The 26,659-nt window shown below is 38.6% G+C and overlaps 1 protein-coding gene across 2 annotated transcripts in view; it reads right to left on the bottom strand.

Annotated features, from left to right (window-relative positions):
- Positions 1 to 26,659, bottom strand: part of ARHGAP15 (Rho GTPase activating protein 15) — a 662,894-nt gene that overhangs the window by 250,183 nt on the left and 386,052 nt on the right. For both annotated transcript variants that reach the window (XM_070423457.1, XM_070423458.1), the window contains exon 9: positions 23,788 to 23,910. In XM_070423457.1, the coding sequence (XP_070279558.1) occupies positions 23,788 to 23,910 (123 nt within the window). The remainder of the gene's footprint in view (positions 1 to 23,787; positions 23,911 to 26,659) is intronic.

Raw genomic sequence — 26,659 nt, forward strand, 5'->3', positions numbered from 1 at the left:
TCATTAGATAGAAGGAATATGTTTGCTTTTGCCAGTTACCAGATGAGCCAAAAGTTTTCTTCTCACTTCTATCCTCTCTTTAAACGGGCTACACTCACCCAAAAAGGAATAGCTCTGGTGTCTAAGAACTTAGCTCTCCAGCGGAACCTGCTGGAGTCAAAGGCTGTCGTGTGCACGTCTCCATACAAAGAATTTAGAATTGGTATACTGAAGAGTAAGGTAGGTAACTCCAGGGATCTGAATTAGACTTAGACACTGGAGACCAGGGGCACCATTTGGGGAGATGCCCATGTGCAATGGGTGAGTGGGCACAGGAACTAATTTGCAGAGAGAGGTGAATGGAACATACACCTCAACTACTCACTTTCTGAAGCCTAAATCCAGGCATCATGTATTCTTGTCATGAGGTGCATTAGAAATTAGAGTGAATTTCTGTTTAATGCAACCAAATAAACTTGCCTAAAACATTGGCAAATCATTGTCTCTAATGTTTCAAGAGAAGGCTTACAATCACAACAGAAAGGGCCAGGAGTGGCAAAAGAGCTCAATGAGATCCATGGTTATAGACAGCACCGGTTAGAAAAACTATGGTGGATATCTGTTGGTTTTGCTGGCACCTTAACTATCCATCTATCCTCTGGTAAGAGCATCCTGGTTTTCCTTTGGAGATGAGACCTTTCTCATTTTTCTGCCATTTGTTTTGAGTAATGTAGACCCCACTACCTCCCACTCCAGGGATGAATGTGCATTTCATCTTCCTGGCCACAGAAATTGATTCAGACATGAACACATGGTCCAAGTAGATCTATCAAGTAAATCCCGAGGGACCCTCTTTTTTTCTATAGGTGCTTGTAAACTAGGATGATGTGAATCCAAGTTTTCATAAGTTATGTTGCCACTTTTTGGAAAGATGCACTGGAAAATTAAGCCAACACAGTGGAAAACAGAGCTGAGCAATAGAAAAGATAAAGATTTGAAAGCATTTTGCCGCTAGATCCAGTCATGTCTAAAACTACCTTTACCCCCTTGAACTTTTCAATTAGTAGTTCAACAAATTCCATTCTTACTTTCGAAGTTTGGACAAGTTTATATCAATTACAACTGAAAGAATATTGACTACATTAGCGTTCAACATAAAATGGTGAATTTTACAACTTAGAGGAGATGATGTTGCACGTGAAATGATTCTGCAAAGTAAAACATGCTACCCAAAGAAAATAAATCACAGAGATTTAGCTAAAATGTCATTGTCAATGTTAAGGGCCGTTGTAGGATTTTCATTGATCCATAAATTTGATACAGTCCAGAGTCTGATAAACCAAGAAGGATCATTAAATTATGTAAATGTGTTTGAACCACAGAACCTTCTATCTTAAAATAGAGTACGAAAGGGGAAGGCAGAGAGACTTAAGCATAAATGAACCAGATTTGCCCCCTAAACGTCCATGCCCATTGTCCTGGTATAACATTAAGGAGTATTTCTGCATCCCCCCTTCCTTATGGTATTCCAAAAAAGGGAGCAGTCCCAAAACGCTGAGCTCCCGACTCCCCACCTATATTCCCAGCTGTAGCTCACTGGTAATCCTTTCTTCCTCTCTTAACAACTCTTTGTATTTAGCAAACACCTCTTGCTAGGGATGCCAATATTTTTGGAATGTTCTTCAAATGCTATGGCCTTGGCTAGTGTGATCATTATATCTTCATTCTACTATACTGCTTCAAGCGCATATACCAGGGGTGGCAGACAACACATTGGTTGGAGAAAATCCATTTTCTGCAATTTTTTGTTGAAATCATCTTTTGGTGAGAAAAACAAATAGACCTTTTACATGACTGTACTTATAAATCATGTTGTTTACATAATGAATTCGAGTTTAACTAGGAAATGGTGGTTTTTAATCTTTAAGCTCTCAAACTTTTGACCGATTTAGTTAGTTCATCAGCATAACCAGGTTAAGTCTCCCAGATTACAAATTAGCCTCATTCTCCCTCATCTCTGCTATATATTTTTGACAAATTATAGAAAGAACACCCAGTAATGGGATCTTTGTCAGTTAGATTCCAAATGAATCAAAACTATGAGGAAAAGTACTCAATAGAAGCAGTTAAATGTTCAAATAATGTGACGGTGTTATCATCATTTACCCAGGGAGACAGTCTCCACATGCTTTTCAAAATGATGTTATTCTGCTCTTAGGACAGAGGGCCATGGCAACTACTTGAATGCATTTTAAAAAGGAAAAAAAAAGCATCTAAAACAACACACACACACACACACACACACACATACACACACACCAGGCACTTATTTTGGTCATGAGGTATATTTGTGAATGTTTTGTTGACTATAATAGAATAAACAAAACTGTGGCCATCATAAGCAAAGATAAATTTATTTGAATGATATTAAGAGAGGGAGGTGGAAGGAAGCTCAAATAATTTACTGGGAACTCAAATTAATTTATTAATTAGTCAAAGAAATTACCGAAGTCTGGGGAACAGTCTTTGAGATGTTTAAAATCCAAGGTGCTTAGGAGATTCATAAAATAAGAAGCAATAAATACAGCAATTGTCTTGTAACTCTGAGAGCTGGGTCAGGATGCTACTTTCATTGTCACAATGACTTCTATTTTATCCAATGGCTAAGATTTGAAGTTCCAGTAGAGGATGCCCAGTTGATTGAGATTAAGTTTAAAAATCAGTTGAGATGAGAAAAAATATATATAGCACTGTAGCCTCCATAGAAGGTAGCATTCAGTTGGAAATTTTCTCCCTTCAGATGCTACACATGGGCAGATCATTTCCCATTAGAGAGGGGCAGTGGTACTGGAGGGCAAAAATAATATTCTTAACATGGATCATTTCAGCAGTTTAACTGAATTCATCCTTTGATTCGAAACTCTAAGTGACATTCAGTGCTCCTTTAGAGAGTTGACCACCTATCCAGGAATCCTGTTTTCACTCTTCTTTGTTTCTTCCACTTCCGTCCTCACCACCTTTACCTTTTCTCCTTTGAAATATTTCCCATGAGTATCAATCAGATAGTATTCCACAACTTTATGGAGAATTTTTGAAGAAATGGGTGATTTAAGTAAGTGCTATAGTTTACTGATGGTTTATGCCTTTGAATTAGGATGCAGAAGAATATGACTAATGCTAAAACACTGCTGATTTTAATCTACCTTCAGAAGTGCTTCAGAAGGTACTGCATCATCTTACTGTGCTTTGAGCATTGATTAAACATATCAGCTACTGTTCTTTTGGTACACAGGTCTCAAAAATTGGGCTCATTATGTGCTGAATCTCTAATAAACACAGGAAGTAAATCTCTCTCATTGCCTGGTTTACTTGTGAGTTCTTTTCTCATAAGAGGCAAGTACAGGAAAAAGCTTAATTATTTTAACTTTTAAGTAGCTTGGAATATAAATAAATAGAAGTTCTAAATAGATACACATCTGTATATAGTTTCCCTCCACATGTTTATTCATGTTTTGTGTCTCATCTAAACTAACGTTTTAAAGCTCCGGGTGGACAGTGATGAAGTCTACTCTGGAAAGACTGGAAGAGATGTGCCTGAACCGTGGAGAGGATCTCCCCAGACAAGGGTAGGCTGCAGCTTCCAATCAAAGTTGGACAGTTGGCTGCAGGAGGAGCATCCTTTCACCAGAACCACCCAGTGTCAGTGACAGGCCAGCTGCCACCTGGACAGAATGGCAGAGTTCTTCCTCAGCACCTTCCATTTTTTCTCCTTCTTCCTATTTCAGGCTTCCAGCAGTTTCCACCATTCTCAACTTCATCCTAAATCCCAAAAAATACTTTCACGAAGTACTCCTTGGCCCCTTTTCCTAAGCTCCTAAACTCTCATGGAAATAGAACTCAACTCAGTTTTGGCCCAATGAATATAATGGACATTTTGGTGAGTCCACCAGCCAGAAACGAACTTGTAGCTTTAATGAAGAGTTTATTAACCCAAATGGAACAATGAGCATAAGATTTTTCTGTGTCTATTCTAGGCAGCCACTTGGTCCCACACTTTCCCCTCCCTCTGCTTATCCAGCAGCACAACACACAAATAAACACATATACTCACACACTGCCCACACATGTATATACTCTGAATCACAACAGTATAGAGAATGGTTTGACCAAGTGAATATTTCATGCATTTTTTTTTATCTATCCATTCAATCTATCTATCCTTGAGTATTTTTCAATGTCTGCTGGGGATGGAATAATGAATAGACCAAAAGGTCTTCACAAAGCCTATATGTAAATGGAGAAAACAAACACATAAACACATTGACATAGAAGATAATGTCAGATAGTGATGGGCACTATCCTATATAATAAAGAGGTAATATGCAAATTGACCACCACACCCTTGCACAAGATGGCCACCCCCATGTGGTCACAAGATGGCTGTGCCCATGTGGTCACAAGATGGCCGCTGCAAGATGACCAGCAGGGGAGGGCAGTTGGGGTCAAACAGGCCTGCAGGGGAGGGCATTGGGGGTGACCAGGCCTGCAGGAGAGAGCAGTTAGGGGTGATCGGGCTGGCAGGGCAGCAGTGAGGGAGCAATCAGGCTGGCAGGCAGGCGAACGGTTGGGAGCCAGCAGTCCTGGATTGGGATGTCTGACTGCCAGAGAGAGGGATGTCTGACTGCCAGTTTAGGCCCGATCCCTGTGGTGGTGGGCACACAGTGGGATATACAGATTTTGTATCATGGAAATGGACACTTGAAATCTATCTGATCCTATTAACCAATGTCACCCCAATAAATTTAATACTTAAAAAATCTATGACTGAGGATGAAACAGAAAGGATAGCCTGGGGTCAAAGTAGGTAACACCCTACAGGTCAGCAAGGACATTAGATATTATTATAGTATAATTTTATTCTAAGTAATTGGAGATCATTGAGCAGGGGAGTGACATAATGTGATTTATGTTTTTAAATGACCCTTTTAATTGCTATGTAGAGACTATATTTGGAAAAGAAATAGGGAGGTCAGTTTGGGGGCTGGTAAAATATTTCAGGGAGAGATGATAGTACTTAGATAAGAGCACTGACAAAGGAAATGACTAAAAGGGGTTGAATTTGTAATATGTTTTTAAGGTGGGATTTTCTGATAAGAGTAGAGGAGACTGTGCAGAATGGAGGGTGACTCCAGCTGACAAATGGCAGTGATGTTTTCTGAGGCAGAGAACCTGTGGGAGCTGGGGACTCAAGGGTGGCTCTGGGTAGATGTGAGATGTCTACCAAACATCCAAGGAAATGTCAAATGGACACTTGAATTGCATGTCTAAAGCTTGAAGCTGACAGTTTAAGTTTGGAAAACCTACAAATGCAATTTAAAGCCTCAGGGCTGGACTATTTCAACCCTGGAATATTTGAATAGTGCCCAGCAGTCTAAGAAGGAGGAAGAGAAGAGAACTTGAAGGACTTAACATAAGAGAAGCCCAACAGTGTGAAGATACTGAGTGGAGCATACTCCACCAAGTAGTCCCCACTGAGTTTACAAAGAGGAAAAAGATATTGTAAATAAATAGTCATTCTAAAACCACTGAAAGATTTCATGCCCTGCTTCCATTCCGTTCTACCTCTTTCCAGGTAACATCTCAGGAAGTAGAGCTAAGATGGTCTCTGGTCTACCAGATATAGCTCACAGTCCAGTTAGAAGATATTAAAATAATGAAATAATAAAATTATACTTTGAGGATAAAGAGAAGAGAGGACTAATTCAGGATGAGGAAGACAGGGATGAATTCATGGAGCCGGTAACTTTGAGCTGGAAGAGTAGACATGAATAAGTTTTTAGGTACAGAAAGTTAAAAAATAATATTCATTGTGATGAAAACTTTATAAAGTAGAACAAGATAAATGTAATTTCTTTTATTTTTTTAAATTCTATTTCATTCCCTTTTTGTTGCCAAATGAATGCATAAGTGAATGAATGAATGAAAACAATGTATAAAAAAAGTGATTAGTATATCTAAAGATTGCTCCATGATCACTCAAGTATGAGAACAATATGTTTCAGTTTAGTTTGCATCAGTGCATTTTGGATGATTAACATGACCAAATTTGATTTAGCAAAGACTGATTATTTAGAGTTTCAGTTGACAATATTTTCTGCTTTTCAGTTGCCCGTCTTCCTTTCATTAGAATTACAGAGGGAACTAAAAAAAAGGCAGGAGGGATAACATTCAAAGATGTCAAATTCTGCTACCTTATCCCATATTTGTGTGCACTTTATATTCTTAAAATATATCTTCAATCACATAACTTACTGTAATGGTTCAATCACATAACTTACTGAAATTATCTGAAGTTAAAACTTACCGATTAGGTTCCCTACTTACTTGACTTAGTAGGCACTTCACTGGGGGATTAAAACTACTATGAAATCAGTACCTTTATTTCTGTTTGAGTGACAAGTGTAAAGAGAAAGCTTGATATATACAATTTATTCAGATAATTGATTGAATTAATTCTGAATAATTTAATTTACCCTTTTAGCTCAATGAGTATGGACTAAAGCTGGAAATGTCATTCAGTGATTGATAAAAGTTGAAAGATTGTTTTAGGGTGGAGGGGGGGGGATTTTGACTCACTTCAAATTTAAGTAAAATCCAGGAAAGAACAAGGTACTTTTCCTAATAGCAGCATAGATTTGTGAGTATCCCAGGTGGTAAGATTTCAATTTATTTGCATGAATGCATAGTTCAATAAGAAAAGATTCAAATTTAGTTGGAGTAAAATGGCTTAATGATTTCAAATATTACTTGTAATATATTAATATAACAGCCTTGAATATCTATAATGGAGTCTCTTTCATTTGGGTCTTAAGGGTGTTCTCATAGCCACTAATGCTGAGTGCTAGGCACACACTGAAGTACCTAAGAGGAAAGCACTTTAGGTTAAAAGCACTTTCTCTTCTCAGCCTCGGGTTAAAAGCTATTTCAGGATTCTGTTAAAGGCATTCTTTAGTCCTCAGCTTCAGCTTAAAAGCGGCTTTGATGAAAAGTGCTTTGAGGCAGGTAAAGGATTTTATAATAAACCATATTAAGAGCTGGGGAAGCATGTGGTTCTGTGGAAGTGTCAGCTAGCTCCGTGGAGGTGTGGTATGAGCTCTGTGCAGGCTGGCTCATTCCTGTGGGCTGCTCTGAACAATGTGGTCCACTGGTTATTCCATGCAAAGAAATTGAAAAACATTTCCAAGAATGTAATTGGAGAGAAGGGGTTACGAACCCAAATTGGGAGGTCATACTGCACACATTTTCAAAAACATTTTGTCTCTTTTGGGCCTCCAGTCAAATACACTGTGTGTTTCTCTATTTTAGGCCCTTATCGTAGAAAGTGACTATGCAATAACATTTCTAAAACACCTTATCCTGTCCCAAAGCTGCCCACAGAACTGAATAAGTAGTATCTAACTGTGAGATGCACTGTGCATATTGCACATTTCCTGTGTTTATTGCACACTCTTCACTTACATTACTTTTCCCACTAGCAGGACTTACGTTGCTGGGGATGGTCGCATATAAAGATGGAATGCAGTATCTCAGTTGGGTCTGCCTACCAAATTGGCAGAATGACATTCACCACCCAGATTTCTAATTGAAAGCATCAATATTAGTTGGTGAAAAAACAACAACAAAACAAAACACAGTGCGATTTAAGATAAATTATGAGCTTATGGAGACCAGAGAGGATTCTGAGAGATTGCAAAATGGTACATATGTCCTAGATTAAGTCCCAGGGAGTAGATATGACTTCTGTTGAGGAAAGAGCCTCAGACAGAATGAAAAGAAACTCTTTTCTCACTTTGTCAGATTCAGAGCCTAAGAGCTGTTGCTTTAGGCCCTAAATTAACATGCAGGTGGCTGGGGAGAAGGGCAGTCTTCCCATCTGCTCTGGCAACAGAGTGGATGGAGAAATGCAGCGGGAACCAGAGGGATGGGAGCATTGCTTGGCACCTGGAACATTTTGTAAGTTCAGAAGCTCCTGGACTGCACCTAGGCAGTGAGGCAGCCATCTCTCGGGAGACACTGGCTGCATGGCTATGGTGAGGTGTCTTCCTAGGTCAGTTTAGAGGCAATGCACTATAAAGGAGATGAACATGAGGCAGGCAGTCCTCTTCATATGCAGTACATTCCAGGGGCTGCCAGAAATACAAGTGGGAGCCATGACTTGTGATACTTGTGTTTTATGTCAGGGTTATTTCTTTCACATCCATGGGCTGTTGAGGTGAGCTAGAATTAAGGATAAGCATTAACTCCATTTATCTTCCCATTGGTCTGCTACAGTGAAGCAAAGTTTTCAGGATTTGGAAGTGTTTTTTTGACTATTTCTTTCTAAGCAGTGCTAGAGTATCTCATTTTGAAAGGAGTTACATCTTACACATCTTTGTGGGCCCAGTGTCTGGCCTATCACTTGTCAGATGGTAGATCCTCCATAAACGCTCGTCAAATTAATAAAAATAATGGGTACTGAGTGAATCATGAAATTGCCTCTAAAATCAAGTAAAAACTCCTTATCCTGGCACTATGCAAAACATCTGCCAGAGGCACTCTCATCAAGCCCTCTGCATTTTGTTCACGACACAGTTCCCCCCTGCTTTGCCATAACTGTGCACCTTGAACATCTCACCCATTTCTCACATGTTCAAATATTTAAGTCAAGACTCAGTTTAAAGATCATAAGGGTTTCCCAGAGTTTTCCCACTTGTAATCTGTGGCCTGAATGCCCCTTAAGACATTAGACATTTGCTATATTATGTCATATTTGTTGTACATTTATTTCCCTTGCTCCTTACTTGGGGGATTTTACTTTATGGAATTTTGTACCTTCTTAGAGCATAGTTATTTAAAGAATATGTACGAGCAGGCAATATGAATAACAATTGAAGTATAAAGAAATGCAAACACACTTCTGCATCCTTATTATTGGATAGCATGTGCAATGCAACAAGCACTGTGCTAGGCACACAGAATGCTCAAAATGTTGGCTTTAGTAATGCATTGTCACAGAAATCTCACCATAATTATCTGTTTTTGCAGTTTTCAGAAGGTCTACTCTGCCTTCAGGAGAAGGAGCATTTGCAATATGCCATGTCATAGTAAGAGTAGAATTAGAAGTAGTGTATAAGAATTAATAGTTACAATTTACTATACTAGTTGATCTTGGTATAGTATCAACAGTCCTATAATACCTAGAAAGTAAGGCAGAAATTTCATTCCCTTGCCCAAATTCACAAACAAGTAAGTAGCAGAGCCAAGACTAGACTTCAAATCTACTTCAACACTCGGTGATCTTCATGGCTAAACAACTGCAATACACTGTAGGCCTGAGTAAAATACAACACATACAGCTCTTTCAAATAGCACAGGGGAGCTTTTCACCACCACCTTTTCACTTCACACCATGTGGACCCAGACCCAATGTGGCAAATAGTCTTTCATATGTCTAATTATTTCAAACATCCTTTATATATTTAACCAAGATATAAAACTAAGTACAGTTTTGTGTTCGAGTATCTCTTTTTCTCAAGAATGAGCTGTATTTCTTATGACATGTTTTGTGAGCCTAGGATTCTAGGCTGGAAATAATTGGGGCAACAGACTGGGACCCTTCTTTTGCAGAGGCTGCCTAGACCATTTCTAGCCTCCAGATGGTGTGCCAAAGTGGTAAGTACAGACTCCTTGTAGCAGATCTCAGATGAGTGTCCATTATCCAGTTCCGTATGTGAAACTGCAGCTCAACACAAACCCACAGCAGCTTCTCAGACTCTTGACTTGGAGAATTGCATCTGGGAGACAGAAGCTTCCTCTAGGCTTGTGGTGGTGCTCAGATTATAATAACGGATTGTAGGAACAGATGGTTTGGGGTTATCACAGGAAAGTGTTTTCCACTAAAATTTTACCCAAAAGTATTTACTACCATCTCCACAATTCCTCAGATATGACATCCACCACCCAAACTATCTCCAATGGGCTATTTATTCTCTATCTTCTGGTCCTGGATCAAGGTTGTAGTTCCTTTTCCCCCCACTATCCACTTCCTGTCCACCAGTCCCTTCTGAGGCCACTGCTCCCTGACCAGGGCTTCTGCTGTCCATTCTGTCCTCCATGCTACAGCATGAGACAGGCATATCTACTGATGCAGTGCTCTGGTACATGGCACTGCATATGTATTCTTACACTACATAGCCTCCCTTGGAACATTTTCTCCATATTACTGCGGCATCTTGAGTTAAACATAAGCTCAGACACAGATGTAATTGTCTCTTGTCATATGATTGACAGTGTATTTCTGACAATATCACCTTTCTTCAAGATTATTCACTCATACAACAAATCTTCTATCTTTCTGATTAAAGGGGCCTCAAGGCAAGTATGTGTATATGAATAAAGGAAACATGCTAGAGAATTTGACATCATTGGAAATTCAATGATGAAGAGAGGGCCTAACCTTGCTTTTTTCCTCCTCCCTAAAATGTTTGACTTCTTCAACTGGTAATTATGTAAACAGATTTATAACCAAAATGAGCTCTCACTTCCTCTTTTGACATGTTAATTGTTTCTAAAAAAATATTAAGTGAGGTCTTGTCAAATTCCTTACATAATATTGAATGTGCTCCTGTGCTAATTATTTTTTTAAGATGGAAAAACTGTAACATGCTCAAGGCCCCGATGCGTTTAAAATGTGGAGTCACAAAAGATGTAAACACAGTATTTTACTGTTCAGGAAATAAATGTATGTTGGTGGTACAAATGATGAAGGAGTCTGGGGGAGTAAAAGCTTGTCTGAAATTTAGATTATTTGGAATATGAAGATATTTAGATGTCCTCAAGATATTTGCAGACCATCTGCTTTCTTATTCCTCAGCCTCTGGTTGCATGATAGATTCTTTCACTGTGAGGTTAACTGAGGCCAGTCAGCTCCTGCCTCCATCTTTTCTTTTCCTCCTATGAGTTTGAGTTCCAAGTTCAAAGGGGCAAGTTAGGAGTGATATATTCAAGTTAATGACCCTCACATGTGTTTAACTTGGATGACATCTCCTCTACAATCTCCCTCCTGTCTAATATGGGTAGATAAGAACATCATTAAAAAATTGGAGCTCAACAACTGTTGAAAGAGAATGAAAATTTTTCTCTTGTGCTCTCACATTTCTAAGGGAAATAGATCTTATGAAAATGTCAATCCTTGAGGCAGCCTCTGACATGGTTATCTGCACCAGTTATCCATCTCAACACAATGCATGATTCAACGGCTGCATGCAGCTCAGGAAGGCACAAAGTTAGGTAATTTTAAGACTTAGTTCAGCTACACAGGTTATAATTTGGGGCAAAAATTGAGCAGTAAATATGTAACATATTTTCTTATAAATACTGGTGAAATACACGTGACTTATTTTGTTTCATAATTAGAGCATTCTTCATAATTTGACTATCTTACCTATCTGAACATATATATGTATTTGTGTGCACCAATCAAGGTTATTGTCAAACATCTAAATCTCTTATTCCACTAATTGTAATTAACAGCTGCTATTTGCTACATGTTTGATATATGCTAGTTGGGCACAATGTTTTAGTTTTTCATTTAAAAGTTAATATGTGAAATGGGTACATAATATTTAGCTTTATATTTCTTCAATAAACTCTAACCTAATTTTATTATTATAGATTGAGGTTCTCTATAAGCTATATAAAGTACTTCTAGTATTTTTTCATGGAATATCAAAGGTAAAATACTAGAAACAATTGAAAAGAGAATGGAGTTAGATCACAGTATTGGATAGTAAGGGCATTGAACTCTAGGGAAAATGTAAGTTGAAGAGTGAGTGTGTAAACAGATATTTCTTTCTTGTAAACCTCTTTAAATTTCTCTGAATTCTTTACTGGGCTTTCCCCCTAAGCTACAATTAAACTGTGAAAGTACATTTTCATAAAACCTTTTTTATACATGTTGCTGATTTGAGGAAGAGGGAAAAAAGTTGTGTTAATTCTCTTTTGTGTTTTTTTTTTCTGTGTAAGAAGAAAGCACTCAGATCAACTTTTTAAATAATGAAAATAAATAACAGTTCCCAGGAGAATCAGAAAGCAAAGCAGAGGCTGTTTGACTTATCTGTGATAAGGTACTTTGGAGCTTTAGTTTTTTGTGAATTGAAGAAAGAGATGTACACAACACTCCAACCCTTCTATTCTGACAGTTTATGCTTCCTATACAGCTTATTTAACTCAAATGCCTGGGAAATAGACACAATTAGCACCTTATGGAATGCTACTTAACTTTAAATGTTCCCCACAGAATAGAAACCCACTTCATCAAAATGTATCTCAGTTTCTCAGGAATTATTTTATCTGAAGGCTCCTGAATGTTCCTGTGCAATTTAAAATTTTAACCCAAGAATGCTTAGAAATAACTGTGATATAAAAAGAAAGAAAAAATTCCCACACGAAGGGAATTTGCTCACAAGAATTCCTATGAAAGAGCTGTGTCCTATGCCATGTACACTTTAATCATTCACTCTTTCAGCTGTTATCAATTTAAAACCAATGAAACCCCCACACTGAGTCCATTTGAGCAGTCAATTTTAATATCTCGAGGCATCTGTAGTTATTCTGAATTGGCTGCAAAAGCAGAACTAACAAGTTAAGCTCTAACCATAAGTCGGCATCAGGCTGGTAAACCATACATCAAACACAGACAGTTAGTCAATACTCCAGTATGAAAAACCAACTAGCATTTTTAAGAAGAGCCATATATTCATAATATGTTTGGCAGTCTGGTTTGCATTGCTTCCTTGATGGCTGTGCCTTTAACTTTCTAGTCAACAGGGTGCTTCTAGCGCCGGCAAAGCAACGTGTTTGAGGGGAAACTGGTCAGTCTTCTGATTTGTGGGTAATATTTTAAATGCAAATAAAAGGGATGGAGGAATGCGCCTTTTGTGACTAAGAATCTAGAAACTATCTTAATAGTTGCTTTTTATAAGAAAACCCTTTCAACCATATGTTCCAGATCTCTGAGCACAGTCCCTATTTCAAATATTATGTCACTGTCAGGCCATGTGTCTCAATTTTGTGTTTGGAAAACATGGTTGCTTGAAATACCTCTTTCCCTCCCCGAATGACTCCACAACAGGGTTGTTGCCTCCCAGAGCGAGAAGAAGACAATGAAGAAGGAGGAGCATTCCAACAAGATCAAGGCAGTCATCACTTCAATCAAATCATTTCCAAATTTCGGGGGCTGGGGGCCCTGGGCCAGGGGAGTGAAGGGTGTTTATGACATATAGCTGCCTATTCCCAGAACTCTTTTATGTACTTTTATTTTATCTTCAAAAAGAAAGAACATATTAAAGGGAAATATCTAAGGAAGAATAATGCTACATAAAGTTTATGTTTTCAGATCTGTTGCCCCAGAACATGCTTTGATAAAACACACTTAGAGCAATATAGTCCATTTCAAAGAGAAGTTGGGAGCTCTACCTCTTCACTCTGCAATTTGACTAACACTGACAGGCCACCAATTATGATTATCCAAATTGTGAAATGGCCTCTTGCCTCCTTCCCACAGAGAAAAATAGAAAATGCTAGTCTAGCACTTATGCAACAAGGAGCTATTGCTCTGATGACTAAATTTTGCAGAGGCTGGTTACATTTCAATGTCACTAATCAGGTAAAATAACAAGTCAAAAGGGGATGATTTTTTTTTATATTGAACAAAATTTGTTTTCTTTATCTTTGGAATTTGTGAAGTAGAATTGATTTATGATAGACATACATGTGAGCCAAACTGTCAGTGATGCTAAAGGAAATAAAAGAGCAATATTTTAATCTTAGGCTATGTCAAAATTAATTGTCGATATTAATATTTATTGTGCTTGTCGCAGTCCTCACATCTGCTGAGTGTGGACCCTGATGAGGAGATAGGAGATAGGAGGTAGGATAATGTGAGAGCTCTGATATGGACTGTCACTAAGACATATTCAGTGTATACAGAATGTGGACTCTCCAACCTCAATCATAGCAGAAGTAAGGAAGAAGCCGGTCCTCTTTTCTCAAGTGCTATAAAAATTCAACTCTTCTCATCACAGAGGAAACATTTATTCATACATTTGTTCCAATTACCAAGCTCAGGTCAGGATGCAATTCTGTTTTCCTCCCCTTCCATTATCCATCTTACCACAAAGTGAAATCATCAGCTAGCACTTTTGTGTAAGCCATGGAGTGATCAAAACTGCACAGAAGAAAGTGAAGAGCCAGCACTGGCTTCGGATACAGTTCACAGGGTCTACAGGGGCCCTGAAATGCTAAGGAGAACTAAGCTAAAGAAGCTTCCATTGCCTCTGAAGCTGCGTTTAGGTGTCACCAGGGAACTATGTAGTAGGAGAAGACCTGCTGGAGAACAGTAGGGTATCAAGAACAAATGTTTAACCTTTAAAAAGGAGGATTCCTGTGAACACTGATGAGAGCCCTGTATCTCTTTCTTCTCTTCAGGTGGTTTCACAGAAGGAAGATTTAGGATGTGATTAGAGGATTGAAAGGGTCATAGGCCACCTCTCCAGAGGGCAGCAGCCTCCTGACACAAGAAGGAAATATCACGTTAGCCTGACTTTGGGTCATCTGCAACTGGTTGAGGATATGCCTCTGACAGCATATAAATCTTGACTGGGGCAATGCCAGGGATGGAAGGGAATGTTTTGTACTTTTCTACAATCTACAACAGTGATTCCCAAAGTGGGCGCTACCGGCCCCCGGTGGGCGTTGCAGTGATCCAGGGGGGGCGGTGATGGCCACAGGTGCATTTGGGAGCGAAGAGTAACTGCTATTAAAATTTAAAAAAAATTAATTTCCAGGGGCTGAGTAATATTTTTTCTGGAAAGGGGGCGGTAGGCCAAATAAGTTTGGGAACCACTGATCTACATCCACACACCTTGACTTTAAGCACAGGGTATGCTTAAAGCATGATATAGATTTATGTTCTGAAGCAAACCTGTCTTTACCTGTTGCTGTTTCCTTACTGGTGTTCATGCTCTATTTCTTGTTATTATATAAAAACTTGTCAGTCCTGAAACTGCAGGGCTTAGTTAAAGACAATATCTTCAACTGGCACCAGAATTACACTAACTATGTAGGGTATGCCACAACTCTGGGAAATCTTTTAAGGACAGATAGTCCATGAAATGAATAAAACCAGCATCTACCACCAGAGCAAAATTTAATATGGGTTTCAGAGGTCATTGGCAAAAAAATAAAAAAAAGCCAATATCCTGGTTCAGAATCAATTGGGTCATGTCCATCCTATATTCCCAGCATTTAGCATGGCTATACACACCATCCAGTCAGTTTTAGGATGAAAGCCATGTATTATTCAGTATTTTCTTTTAGTTAAAAAAGGAGAAAGATCTTGAGAACTTGACTCAAAGGGCAAGAACTATAATTTAAAAGAAGGAATAAGGAAAATTATTGTTACTATTGCTATTTGCAAATACACACAATATAGTAGGTTATACCAGGAAATTATTTTTATAGATACTAAAAATCAAGTAGTTATAAGTCACTATCTCAAATAATATTAAATTCTAACTAATGCCTGTGTAAAATGTTCTCTCTGCATAAAAAAGTAAGTTCTCGAACCACAAGGAAACCGATTTTTTATTCTGGCTTATTCTTTCGCCCCTTACGTAATTCACTCCCATTTCTGGACCTCATTTTTCTCTTGTTGCTCTAAAGCTATTCTCCTCTCAATATCTCATAAGACCTGGATCATTTCCTCCCTGGATAACAGGCTTTTAAAATCCATGGGCTTAACCTGCTATCCAGGTGCACCTTTTTCTCAACATTTGCCATCTCTCATGGTGACCTGTGTGTTATTATTGAGCAAAAGCTAGCTATGTGGTTGGTACTCTATTACCAACACATTTGCTCCCAAGAGCCTTTAAATTACAGAAAGTGCCTGGGAACTATAAATGCAAGCGAACCAGGAAGCTTACAGGCCAAGATAAAGAAGCTTAAGGTTGGCTATTAATTTTGGCTAATATTAAATCATGACATAGCTCACTTGTAAGGATCACAGTTCAATTATGAATCATAAAAAAGTTTAAAGAAAAGAAGATTTACAAGATATTTTTGGGCACATTCGTGCATATTGTGGAAGTTGTGAGAGTATTTCCGGACCAAGCAATGACAGACCCATGCCCCAATATATAAATTCAAATACAATTATTCTCAGACTAACAATGATCAAGTGGCAAAGTTGGAGCATAGCTGTATTCAAAGGTGTATTGCAGTATTGCTCATATATTTTTTGCATGAATTAATAATGTGACAGGTCAGTTGCTCTGTCATATATAAGTTCTAACAAATTATTTTAAAAAATTATTTCCTCTTAATCATTTTGCTATCCATAAACATGGCTGTTGAAAGTGTAGGGCTGATAACTTGTATCTACAGTTTGAATGGCAAATATTTCTTTACTTCTCAATATAATTGATATATTTTACAAAAGCACTATAATTTCAAAGACATTATTTCCTCTTATAACAGAAACCTTAAACAATTAGTTGTCTGTGTGGGTAATTACTTACTAGGTAAATGTCCCAACAATTAGATGGCACTCTGTAAGTGGGTATAGTTAGGAAATAAAATGAGCTCATGCTTATTTATGTATAAAGAGTCCATGATAAAAATTACCAAAAATATAAATATGAGTCAAGTGCAAATTATGTGTATACTTTCCTTAAAGTAAGAGAGTTACTGCTGCCTTCCCTTGACGCTTGTCTGGATTAATTTCTCAATCTTTAAAGAGCTACTTGGGAAAATGGTTCTCTGGTGGCATCATGGCCATAATATGCTCTATAAATCTAAGTAGCAAAAGAAAGAAGAGGGAAATAAAGAAAGGGAAGAGAGATGAAAAGAAGGGAAAGGTGGAAGGAGAGAAAGAAGGGATGAAGGAAGAATGGGAAGAAGACAAGAAGTTGCTGAACCGTCATGATAAGCTGGGCACTGTGCAAGGTTCTTTCCATATATCATTTCACTTAAATTTTATGATGTAAATGTCATCAATGAAAAAGTTAATAACCAAATATTAAGTTATATAGCTGGTAAATGGCAGAATCCAGATTTAAACCTAGCTTAGTCAAATTCTAAAGCTGCTATGCTTTCAAATAAACTCAATTTCCTTAATTGCAAAATAAAAGTTGAAAAATTTCTATAATCATTAAAAATTTATAAAGATGGATTCAGTTAATCAAGAGTATATGTCATTCTACATCGTTTGGAAATATGTGATGCTTGAGGCAGATGTGACTCCCTACAGATCACCCTACAGCAAAAGCATATCACTGACAAATTCTATCCATATAGACAAAGCTTTAGCTAATCTTTGTACAGCCTCATCTACACTAATAAAAGACAAAGATGCTAATTGACCGTACCTTCGCTAAACCCCAAGCCACGCCCACCAGCCAATCAGAGCGACTATATGCAAATTAACTAACCAAGATGGCGGCTGGCAGCCACGGAGCTGGAGCTAGCAGGAGGCTTGCTTGCTTGGGCGATGAAGGTAGCCAAGCTTCCTGCCTGCCCTGAGCTCCGCACATGGCAACAAAGTTTCAATTATAGAAGACAAATAAATCCCAGATACCTGCTTCCAGCCAGCCTCCACTAGGAGCCTGGGTGGCTGGGGGTTGTGGCCAGCCTGCAAACAGCCATCAGCCCCTCACCCAGGTTGGCCAGGCACTCCTATATAATAAAAAGGTAATATGCAAATTGACCCTAACAGCAGAATGACTGGGAATGACTGGTCACTATGACACACACTGACCACCAGGGGGCAGATGCTCAATGCAGGAGCTGCCCCCTGGTGGTCAGTGTGCTCCCACAGGGGGAGCTCTGCTCAGCCACAAGCCAGGCTGATGGCTGCCAGTACAGCGGTGGTGGTGGGAGCCTCTCCTGCCTCCTCAGCAATGCTAACAATGTCCGACTGCAGCTTAGGCCTGCTCCCCGCTGGCAAGTGGACATCCACCGAGGGCTCCCGAGCTGCCAGAGGGATGTCTGACTGCCAGCTTAGGCCCAATCCCCCAGGGAGCAGGCCTAAGCCAGCAGGTGGTCATCTCCCGAGGGGTCCCAGACTGCGAGAGGGCACAGGCCTGGCTGAGGAACCCCCCCCCGAGTGCACAAATTTTTGTGCACCTGGCCTCTAGTTATATAATAAGAATGGGCAACCATTGCCCATCAGATATTTGAGTTAAGTCACTAATGTGATGAAAACAAAATTAGACAAATATGTAAAAGAAAGGAACCTATGTGAAAATGATGATTCAAAGAACTGGAAAGACCATTTTAAACTAAAAAAATAAAATAAAATAAAAAACAAATTTCAAAGTGACAAAAAATTTACCTATCTCATTTAAATAAATTCAAAATATATAACCTATTTTCTGTTTTCCCACTTAATTAATATATATATGAAGTGCAAAGTACTATCCTCACTGTTAGTTATGGGGGTAGATTGGTCAACAAAGCTTTTGCCCTTGTGGCATGTGAATGTGCAAATAAAACAAAACAAACAAACAAACAAAAAACAGAAAATAAGGAATGCATCCAAAACAATGGAAATACATTTTCAAAGTTAAAAATGAATTCATAAAAAGACAGGAGGATAAAATTGAGAATTATTTCAGAATATGTGAAAAATCAACTGATGATCTGATACTCATGTCTTGAATATTCCTAAGGCAAGAAAAATTTAATGGAATAAACTTATCAACATAATAATAAAGAGAAAAAATTCCAAAGCTGAAGAGAAGCACAATTCTTCAAGTTGAATGCTAAGCATAATAAAATTTTAAAATTCTGCCAACTTTGCACATCATCTTGATTATAGAATCTCTAATAATAAAGACAAAAACCCCAATGATGCTGAAAGAAAAAGAAAGTCAAAGTAACAAAAATAAGAAATGGAATCTGCAACTCTGTATTCTAAAGGCAATGGAATTTTATGCCAAACTAAACTATTGATCAAGTACATGGGGATTCTGAAGATATGTTTAGACAGTCAAGGTCTCATGTTTTCTAAATGAGCTACTGAAGTTGTTACATAGCAATAAAAGAATTTAAAACAATAAAGACAAGGCATGGGATTCAGAAGCCAGTGAATACAACTCAGAAAAATCAGTGAAAGGAAGTCACAGGGTGACAAAGGTGAAGACTGAAAAGCAACCAAAGCAACTTGGTGTAAGAAGGTGGAAGGATATTCTGGGGGACAAGGCAGACATTTCTAGACTAGAATTTATATAGACTGTTTAATTGAGATAATTAAACAAACCCTTAATAATGTAAAGGCCCTGAAAGCAAGAAAAAAATTAAACTCTGGGAGAAAAAGTTTCTATGAGAAATTCACAATCAAACAATATATCAAACTAAAAAATAGAATTAGTCCAGCATTGCTTTCAATTTCTACTAACATTATCCAGTATGGTTTTGCCCATATTCAGTGAAAGAAACTACTTTCTAAACATACAATTCTCTCTATCATTTGATATAAGGAAATACTACTTGCTCCTAAAAAAAACCCCAAGCAATTGTTATCTTTTCTAAAAAGTGTGTTGCCAGGTGTTTTCTGTTCTTGGATGTCAATGCTGTTATTTGAAAGATTACATAAAGTAGTTTGGCTGATGCTAAAGTTATTACTTCAGTTCTAAAAGCAAGTAGAGGATCTGTACACACATACCTACCACCCTAAAATGTACCCTCTCAATTCAATAATTTATGTATTAAATTGATTCAAGTTTTATTTCCAATGAGGTATTTAATGCAATAAATGCATATCACATGACCTCACTTATATGTGGAATCTAATGAAGAAAATAACTGATGAACAAAACAGATCCAGAGACATTGAAACATGCAACAGACTAATGTATTTCAGAAGGGGGGGGCGGCGGATAAGAAGAGATTAAACAAAGAATTTATATGCATATATACATAGCCCATGTACAGACATTAGTGAGGGGGAAGGCCTGGGGAGGGGGCCAGAACAGGGTGGAGAGGATCCAAGGGGGAAAAAAGGGGGAACATTTGTAATACTTTCAACAAAAAAGTTAAAAAAATAAAATAAAATAAAAGCACTCACCATCTCCCCCCTCACCCACCCCCCTTGCCAAATGTGAAAGCAGTTGGAGAAATGGAAGGCTTTTCAGAAGCTACCACTGCAATGGGACAGTGATTGCTGCACCCACCTGAATTATGAAGATTTCTCTCCATTGGGTGGTCATTCAGAATTATCTTTGGGCCCCTTTTTGGCATCACAGTGTGCCCTTCTCATTACTCATATTAAAAAACTAGAAAATTCAGCCACATCAAGTAACTCCAGATCTATACTAGAGCCAATGAAATCACATATTGGCCAGGAGTCCCTGAGTACAAAAAACGTTTTGAAGAAAGGTTTTTGACTAAGTTTGGACCATATGATATGGGGACAATTCTTTTTTCACATTTATACTGGGCATTATAAAGTCAATAAAGCACGGCCCTTCCTGACTCTAAGGGGGTGCTCCATAAAGACTGGCTGAATTCAAAGCTCAGGCCTCTCAACCTGTTGGTAACATGGCATGAAAGATGAACCACTGTGGAAAGTGTCTGTGACCCTGCAAAGCCCCTCCCAGGAAGCAGCAAGCACACTGTAAGACCCCAACTACCTCACACAGCTTTCCTGAACCTTGATAAAAAAGGCCTGTATTCCGGTCTGGACATTTAGACAGTTTAAAGAATTTGATCCATAATCTTTGGGCAAATGCACTACAGAACAATTTAAAAAGCCATTTTTGCTTTTTCTAAATAATTTTCCTTGAAAGAGTTAAGTCATTTTACTTGGAGAAATTAACTATTTAACCATTAATCATTTATTTTATATAATTTTTATAGCCCTTCAAAACCTCTGAGACCTTTTCTAAGTCTTTTCCTTAGGTATGCTAAAAATATAAACTTAAAGTATTAAATTATACTGGGCCTATAGCTTTAAAAATTGGTTTAATACTTTTTACTCAGTTAAAAAAAATCGCAGTAAAAGCCTTTAAAAAATTCACAGTAAAACTGAAACAATCCCAAGAAGTGACTATATTTGCATAATGATCTGTATTTGGAAGAAAATTCCACTGGAGACAACAATGGCAGCTTATCAAATCAGAATTTCACAAAGATTTTCCATAGCCCTACTAATGAATACTGACTCATTGGTCAGTGATGGTGAAAACTTAATGGGGCTGGAATATAGGAAATGTACACAGCAGAGTGTACTCAGGGGTTCCATTGCATCAGCATGAAGGCTGCATTAGGCATCCAGCATCTCTGGTGCTTTCCGAGACCAATCCTAGAGCACCATAGTTATTAATTCCTTAGCATTTTGATTGGGCCAGACCCTGCCACTGAATTAAAAGACTTTTCATATTTCCAGAGTCATGAAAAATTTAGACTTTATGTCAGATTGTGATTGTTTGGGCTAATAATCTGGTTTTATTTGATTTTTTTTCAAGATGGCAGGTAACCCGCAACTGAATCCTATGTAAAAAAATGATAATCTATGGGGCCCAGGCAGCATGTCTAAGTGGTTGAGCATCAACCTATGAATCAGGAGGTCATGGTTCAATTCCGGGTCAGGGTACATGCTGGGGTTGGGGGCTCCATCCCTAGTGGGGGTTGTGCAGGAGGCAGCCAATCAATGATTTTCTCTCATTATCAATATTTCTTTCTCTCTCTCCATCTCCCTTCAGCTCTGCAATCAATAAAAATATATTTAAAAAAGAAAAGAAAATGATAATCTATGGGATGAATTCTAAGGTAGAAATAAAGATAGTAGGTCTAATATTATATTAGAGGCCTGGTTCATGAAATTCATGCACTGGGGGGAGGGTCCCTCAGCCTGGCCTGTGCCCTCTCACAGTCCAGGACCCCTCAGGGGATGTCCGCCTGCCGGCTTGGGCCCGATCCCGGGATCTGGCCCAAGCCGGCAATTGGACAATCTCTAGCAGTCAGGAGCCTCACAGTCCAGGACATCTCCTCCTTGCCACCTGCCTGCAGTGGAGGCAGGAGAGGCTCCCACCACTGCCACTGCACTCACAAGCCTTGATCCGAGCTTCTAGCTGAGCAGCACTCCCCCTGTGGGAGCTCAGTGACCACCAGGGGGCAGCTTCTGCGTTGAGTGTCTGCCCCTGGTGGTCAGTGCGAGTCATAACGACCAGTCATTCCACAGATCTTACACTGTTTTGTTTGGTCAACTTGCATATTAGGGTTTTATTATATAGGATATAATTGAATTTGTAGAGGATCAAATATTGTCTGTGGCACTTTTTCAGAGTAAAAGTTTGAGATGAGCCAATTCAAAATATGTGATATTTCCACCCCCAAATGCTTGCATTGTAAGAATTCTCCACTCTATTAGTGATACCTATGTCCATGCTTCACAAAAATTCCACCTTCTTGGGTTGGTTCAAAATGACAGATTATTTTTGTGATAAGTTCATTTGTTTCAAAATAAACTGAAATTGTTAGGTCAAACAGCTAATTGTGAACTATTTAAATAATTATTATATTAAGTATTGCTAAAATATGAAAATCTGCTTTGCCCTCTTCCTGAGAAAAATTGTATATTAAATCATCTTTTGACTTCTATAAGTCTTTCAACTTTGTTCTGAGTTTATTTTAGCCCATTTTCAGTTTTAAAAAAATATTTAACTTTAAAATATATTCATCAGTTAGAAAATCTGAAAAACAGGGGGAATAATGGACTTGGCACATATGTTTCCTTGGTCAGGAAAATAACATATTTTTGCTTTGTGATCTCTAAGTTAATTTCCAGTTACAGATCTCTATATCCCTGGTTCAATCTATCCATTCATCCTTCCATCCATCTGGCATGCTAACTAATAAAAAAGTAATAAATAATAACTTTAATAGCAGTGAATATTAATTGAATACTTATATTCCAGAAATTGTTAAATGTTTTACATGAATTATCTCATTTATTTCTCTCAATACTTCTGTCAATGATGGGTGTAAGTATTCCCATTTAAAAGATGAGATAATTGTGGTCAGAGAGATCATAACTTGTCCAATGTCATTACAAATGAGTGCTAGAACCAAGGTCTGAATTCCAATTAGGGTAATGCCAGAGTTTATCTTTTTCTATTCTGGTGGCTATATTGTGCCAGGATCTCTTATTATTTACTTTAGATATATTTGCAGAAGTACCTGCTAATTTAAGTTTAGTTTGCGCTCTCAGCTTCCAGTTCTCAAATCCCCAAATTTTCATGATACTCATTTGTCTTGGATTTCCTTCCTAACACTTCTTCCTAGAATTTACTTCAGACAATGACTAGGATGATCACATACATTATTATCAAATCAGGACATGTTTATGAGTGGAAAAGGATGTGTTCCTAAGCATACTGGGATGATGGGTATAAACTGGAATTGTTCAGACACAAGGAGACATGGAGTCATTCTGATGGGCCACTAAGATATCTCTTCTCTATTCCTGGCACAGAGCTCAGATCTGAGGGCAAAACTAGGTATTTCTTGTAATAATCCTATGATGCACCCTTTAATTTCTCAGGATTATTTTTCTGGACAATTATCTTTTCTCTCCTATAGAGCAGAACATCCAATAAGCAACCTAAAAAGAATAAAAAATCCTAATATTCCTTTAGAGCTGAATAGCTATGGTCACAGAGGCACATTCATTTATCACTGTTACCGTAAAAAGTATAAGATGTCTTGTACCTTTAATAAGTCCTTTTTCTTGCAGAGTTTTCAGGGAAGGTCTTCGGGTAATAAACTTCTTTAATCTGCTTTTAACTCGGTTTTTGTCGTTTGTATCAGAAGCACTGTGATGCAGTCTGAACACTGGAGATTAAAAAAAAAAAGGCAGAGGCTTTCAGTAAATGTCTCCTTTATGATTATTACTTTATGCTAATATGAATAGAAAACAGTAGTTATGGAACAACTCCCTGAATTAATGGCTTAGGCCCTTCTGCTTAGACAGGGCATATGAGCAAAAATTTGCCCATATGAAAATATTAGCTCGGCTGCAATGGGAATGTGCAATGAGAATGTGGTTAGCTCCATACGGTCACAATTTATTTTCATTTTTATTCCCTCATAGTTAACATAATAACCTTTGTTGGGCAATTCTACCTATCTCTATCTATATACAAAATTAAGTTCAAAGCAAAACTCTTCTAAACAAGGGGGAAAACACTTCAGAATTGTTTTAATTTTCATTAATTAGAATTATATATTGCCTGTAGGTAATTCAGGTATTTTCAAATGTCCTGATTGTCCAAATAATTATGTAAATCTTCTTCTTTTTTAAAAAAAGTATTTTTTATTGATTTTAGAGACAGAAGAAGGGAGAGGTAGAGAGAGAAATATTGATGTGAAAATGCAACATCTATCAGCTGTCTCTTGCATGCCTCCTATCGGGGACAGAGCCCTCAACCCAGACATGTGCCCTGACTGGGAATCAAACCACTAACCAACTTTCAGTACACTGGACCATGCAACCAACTGAACCACATTGGCCCAGGGCAGTATTCTACTTTTACCTTAACCCAAAGTGATTTCTTTTTCTGAAGCAGATATGTCTTATGCTTCTTATTGATGTCAAATTACCACCAGTTCTAGGGGAAATTGTGAAACACAAATTTGCCTCAGACATTTTCCTTGTCTTCAGCAGTCTCCTATCCCCAGCTTCCTATCTTCACCTTTATCTTCAAAATTAGGTGAGTATCAAATTAATTCCTGAACAAATATTTGCTGAATCTCTACTGATTATCAAGCTCCATGCTAAAGGCTATGAATCCAATCTATCTATAAGTAGCTAATATGCTAAGTGTCCTTCTCTCCATCTGAGTAATGACGTCAAGTAGCAACACCTGGCTTCCACTCCCTAGCAATGACTAGCCTTGCAGTTTCTTCAGCCCAGAAACACAACTTGCTTCATAGCCAGGTAAAAACATTTTACACTGTAACCAAATGTCTGGGAAGTGTTTTCCTGAGCCTCATCTCATTTGATCCTCACAGAAGTCCTGGATTAGGTAGATAGGAGACTCGGTGGAATCCTATTTTCTTTTCATTAGCCAGAAAATGGAGATTTAGAAAACTTAGAAATTTGACACGACTGAAAAGAAGTAAGAAATGGTGGAATTTGAAAATGACTTCAGGTTTTCTCACTGCGCAGAATATAGTCAAACACTGCTACAGTAAAATATTTTACCCTTTGTTCTCCCTGCATGATCTATAATAATAATCTGCTTCATGTTGATATTTATTGCTGTGTTGCTGACAATCACCTGAAAGAGAAGTTGGGATGCTTCACTGGGCTGGGAAAAGTTTAGCTAAATCACAAATCAGGTCTAATTAAGCAAGTTTATATATATAAAAGGCTAAGTTGACTCCTGCATACGCGATACATATAAAGCTCTTGCTGGCGCCAATCACATGTGTGTGTTTCAATCTGTCATTCTTGATCATGAATTTGGTTGACACTTCTGTTATAGAGAAAGGGTAAATAGTGATATTAAAATATTTCTTCTAATTAATTTCCTTTCAATGTGCATGAATTCGTGCACTGGGCCACTAGTGATAAACATAACACTTAAGATCTGGACCTTCATTAAGCATAGAGTCTAAATACTTTCAAGTTATCTTATTATGAACTAGAGACTCAGTGCATAAAAATTCATGCACTGCGGGGTCCCTCAGCCTGGCCTGCCTCCTCTCCCAGTCCAGGAGCCCTAAGGGCATGTCCTACGGACAGTATAGGCCCACTCACTACGGCCTAAGCCGCATTTTGGCCTCACTCTGTGGGAGGAGACCAGGCTGATCAGGGGAAGGCGCCACCCCCATCACACTGCTGCTGCTGCCACTGCCGGCCACGGTGGCTGTGAGGCCTGAGCTCCGGGCCTCGCAGCCGCTGGGGCTCATGGCTGCCTGAACCCACAAATGTTGTGAGCCCATGGCTGCCTGATCCCCGGGCCTCGCAGCTGCCTGAGCCAACGGCTTCCATGAGCCTCATGCTTTGCAGCCACCAGGGCTCATGGCTGCCTGAACCCAGGACTGTTGTGAGCCCACGGCTTCCGTGAGCCCCAGGCCTCACAGCTGCCGGGGCTCACAGCTGCCTGAGCCCATAGTTGCCTGAGTCCTGGGCCTCGCAGCCACTGTGGCTTTGTCTGGATGGACATCCAGATGGATGTCCAGAAGATGTCTGCCCTAATTAGCATATTACCCTTTTATTTGTATAGATGCTTGATAGGAATTTGTCTCTACAAGATATCGATATTCACTGGGCCCTCCACTGTCTTAACCCAATTGACATAATGTGAGGATTTGGGGTACTTGATTAGGTACAAAGAACCTCTTTTCCTTCCGAATCATACCTTAGAACAGTGGTTCTCAACCTTCTGGCCCTTTAAAACAGTTCCTCATGTTGTGACCCCCAACTATAAAACTATTTTCATTGCTACTTCATAACTGTAATTTTGCTACTGCTATGAATTGTAATGTAAATATCTGATATGCAGGATGGTCTTAGGCGACCCCTGTGAAAGGGTCGTTCGACCGCCAAAGGGGTTGCGACCCACAGGTTGAGAAC

This window comes from Myotis yumanensis, unplaced genomic scaffold, assembly GCF_028538775.1.
Source record: "Myotis yumanensis isolate MYYU_CA2020_CCGP unplaced genomic scaffold, mMyoYum1.0.hap1 SCAF_8, whole genome shotgun sequence".
Classification (NCBI taxonomy): domain Eukaryota; kingdom Metazoa; phylum Chordata; class Mammalia; order Chiroptera; family Vespertilionidae; genus Myotis; species Myotis yumanensis.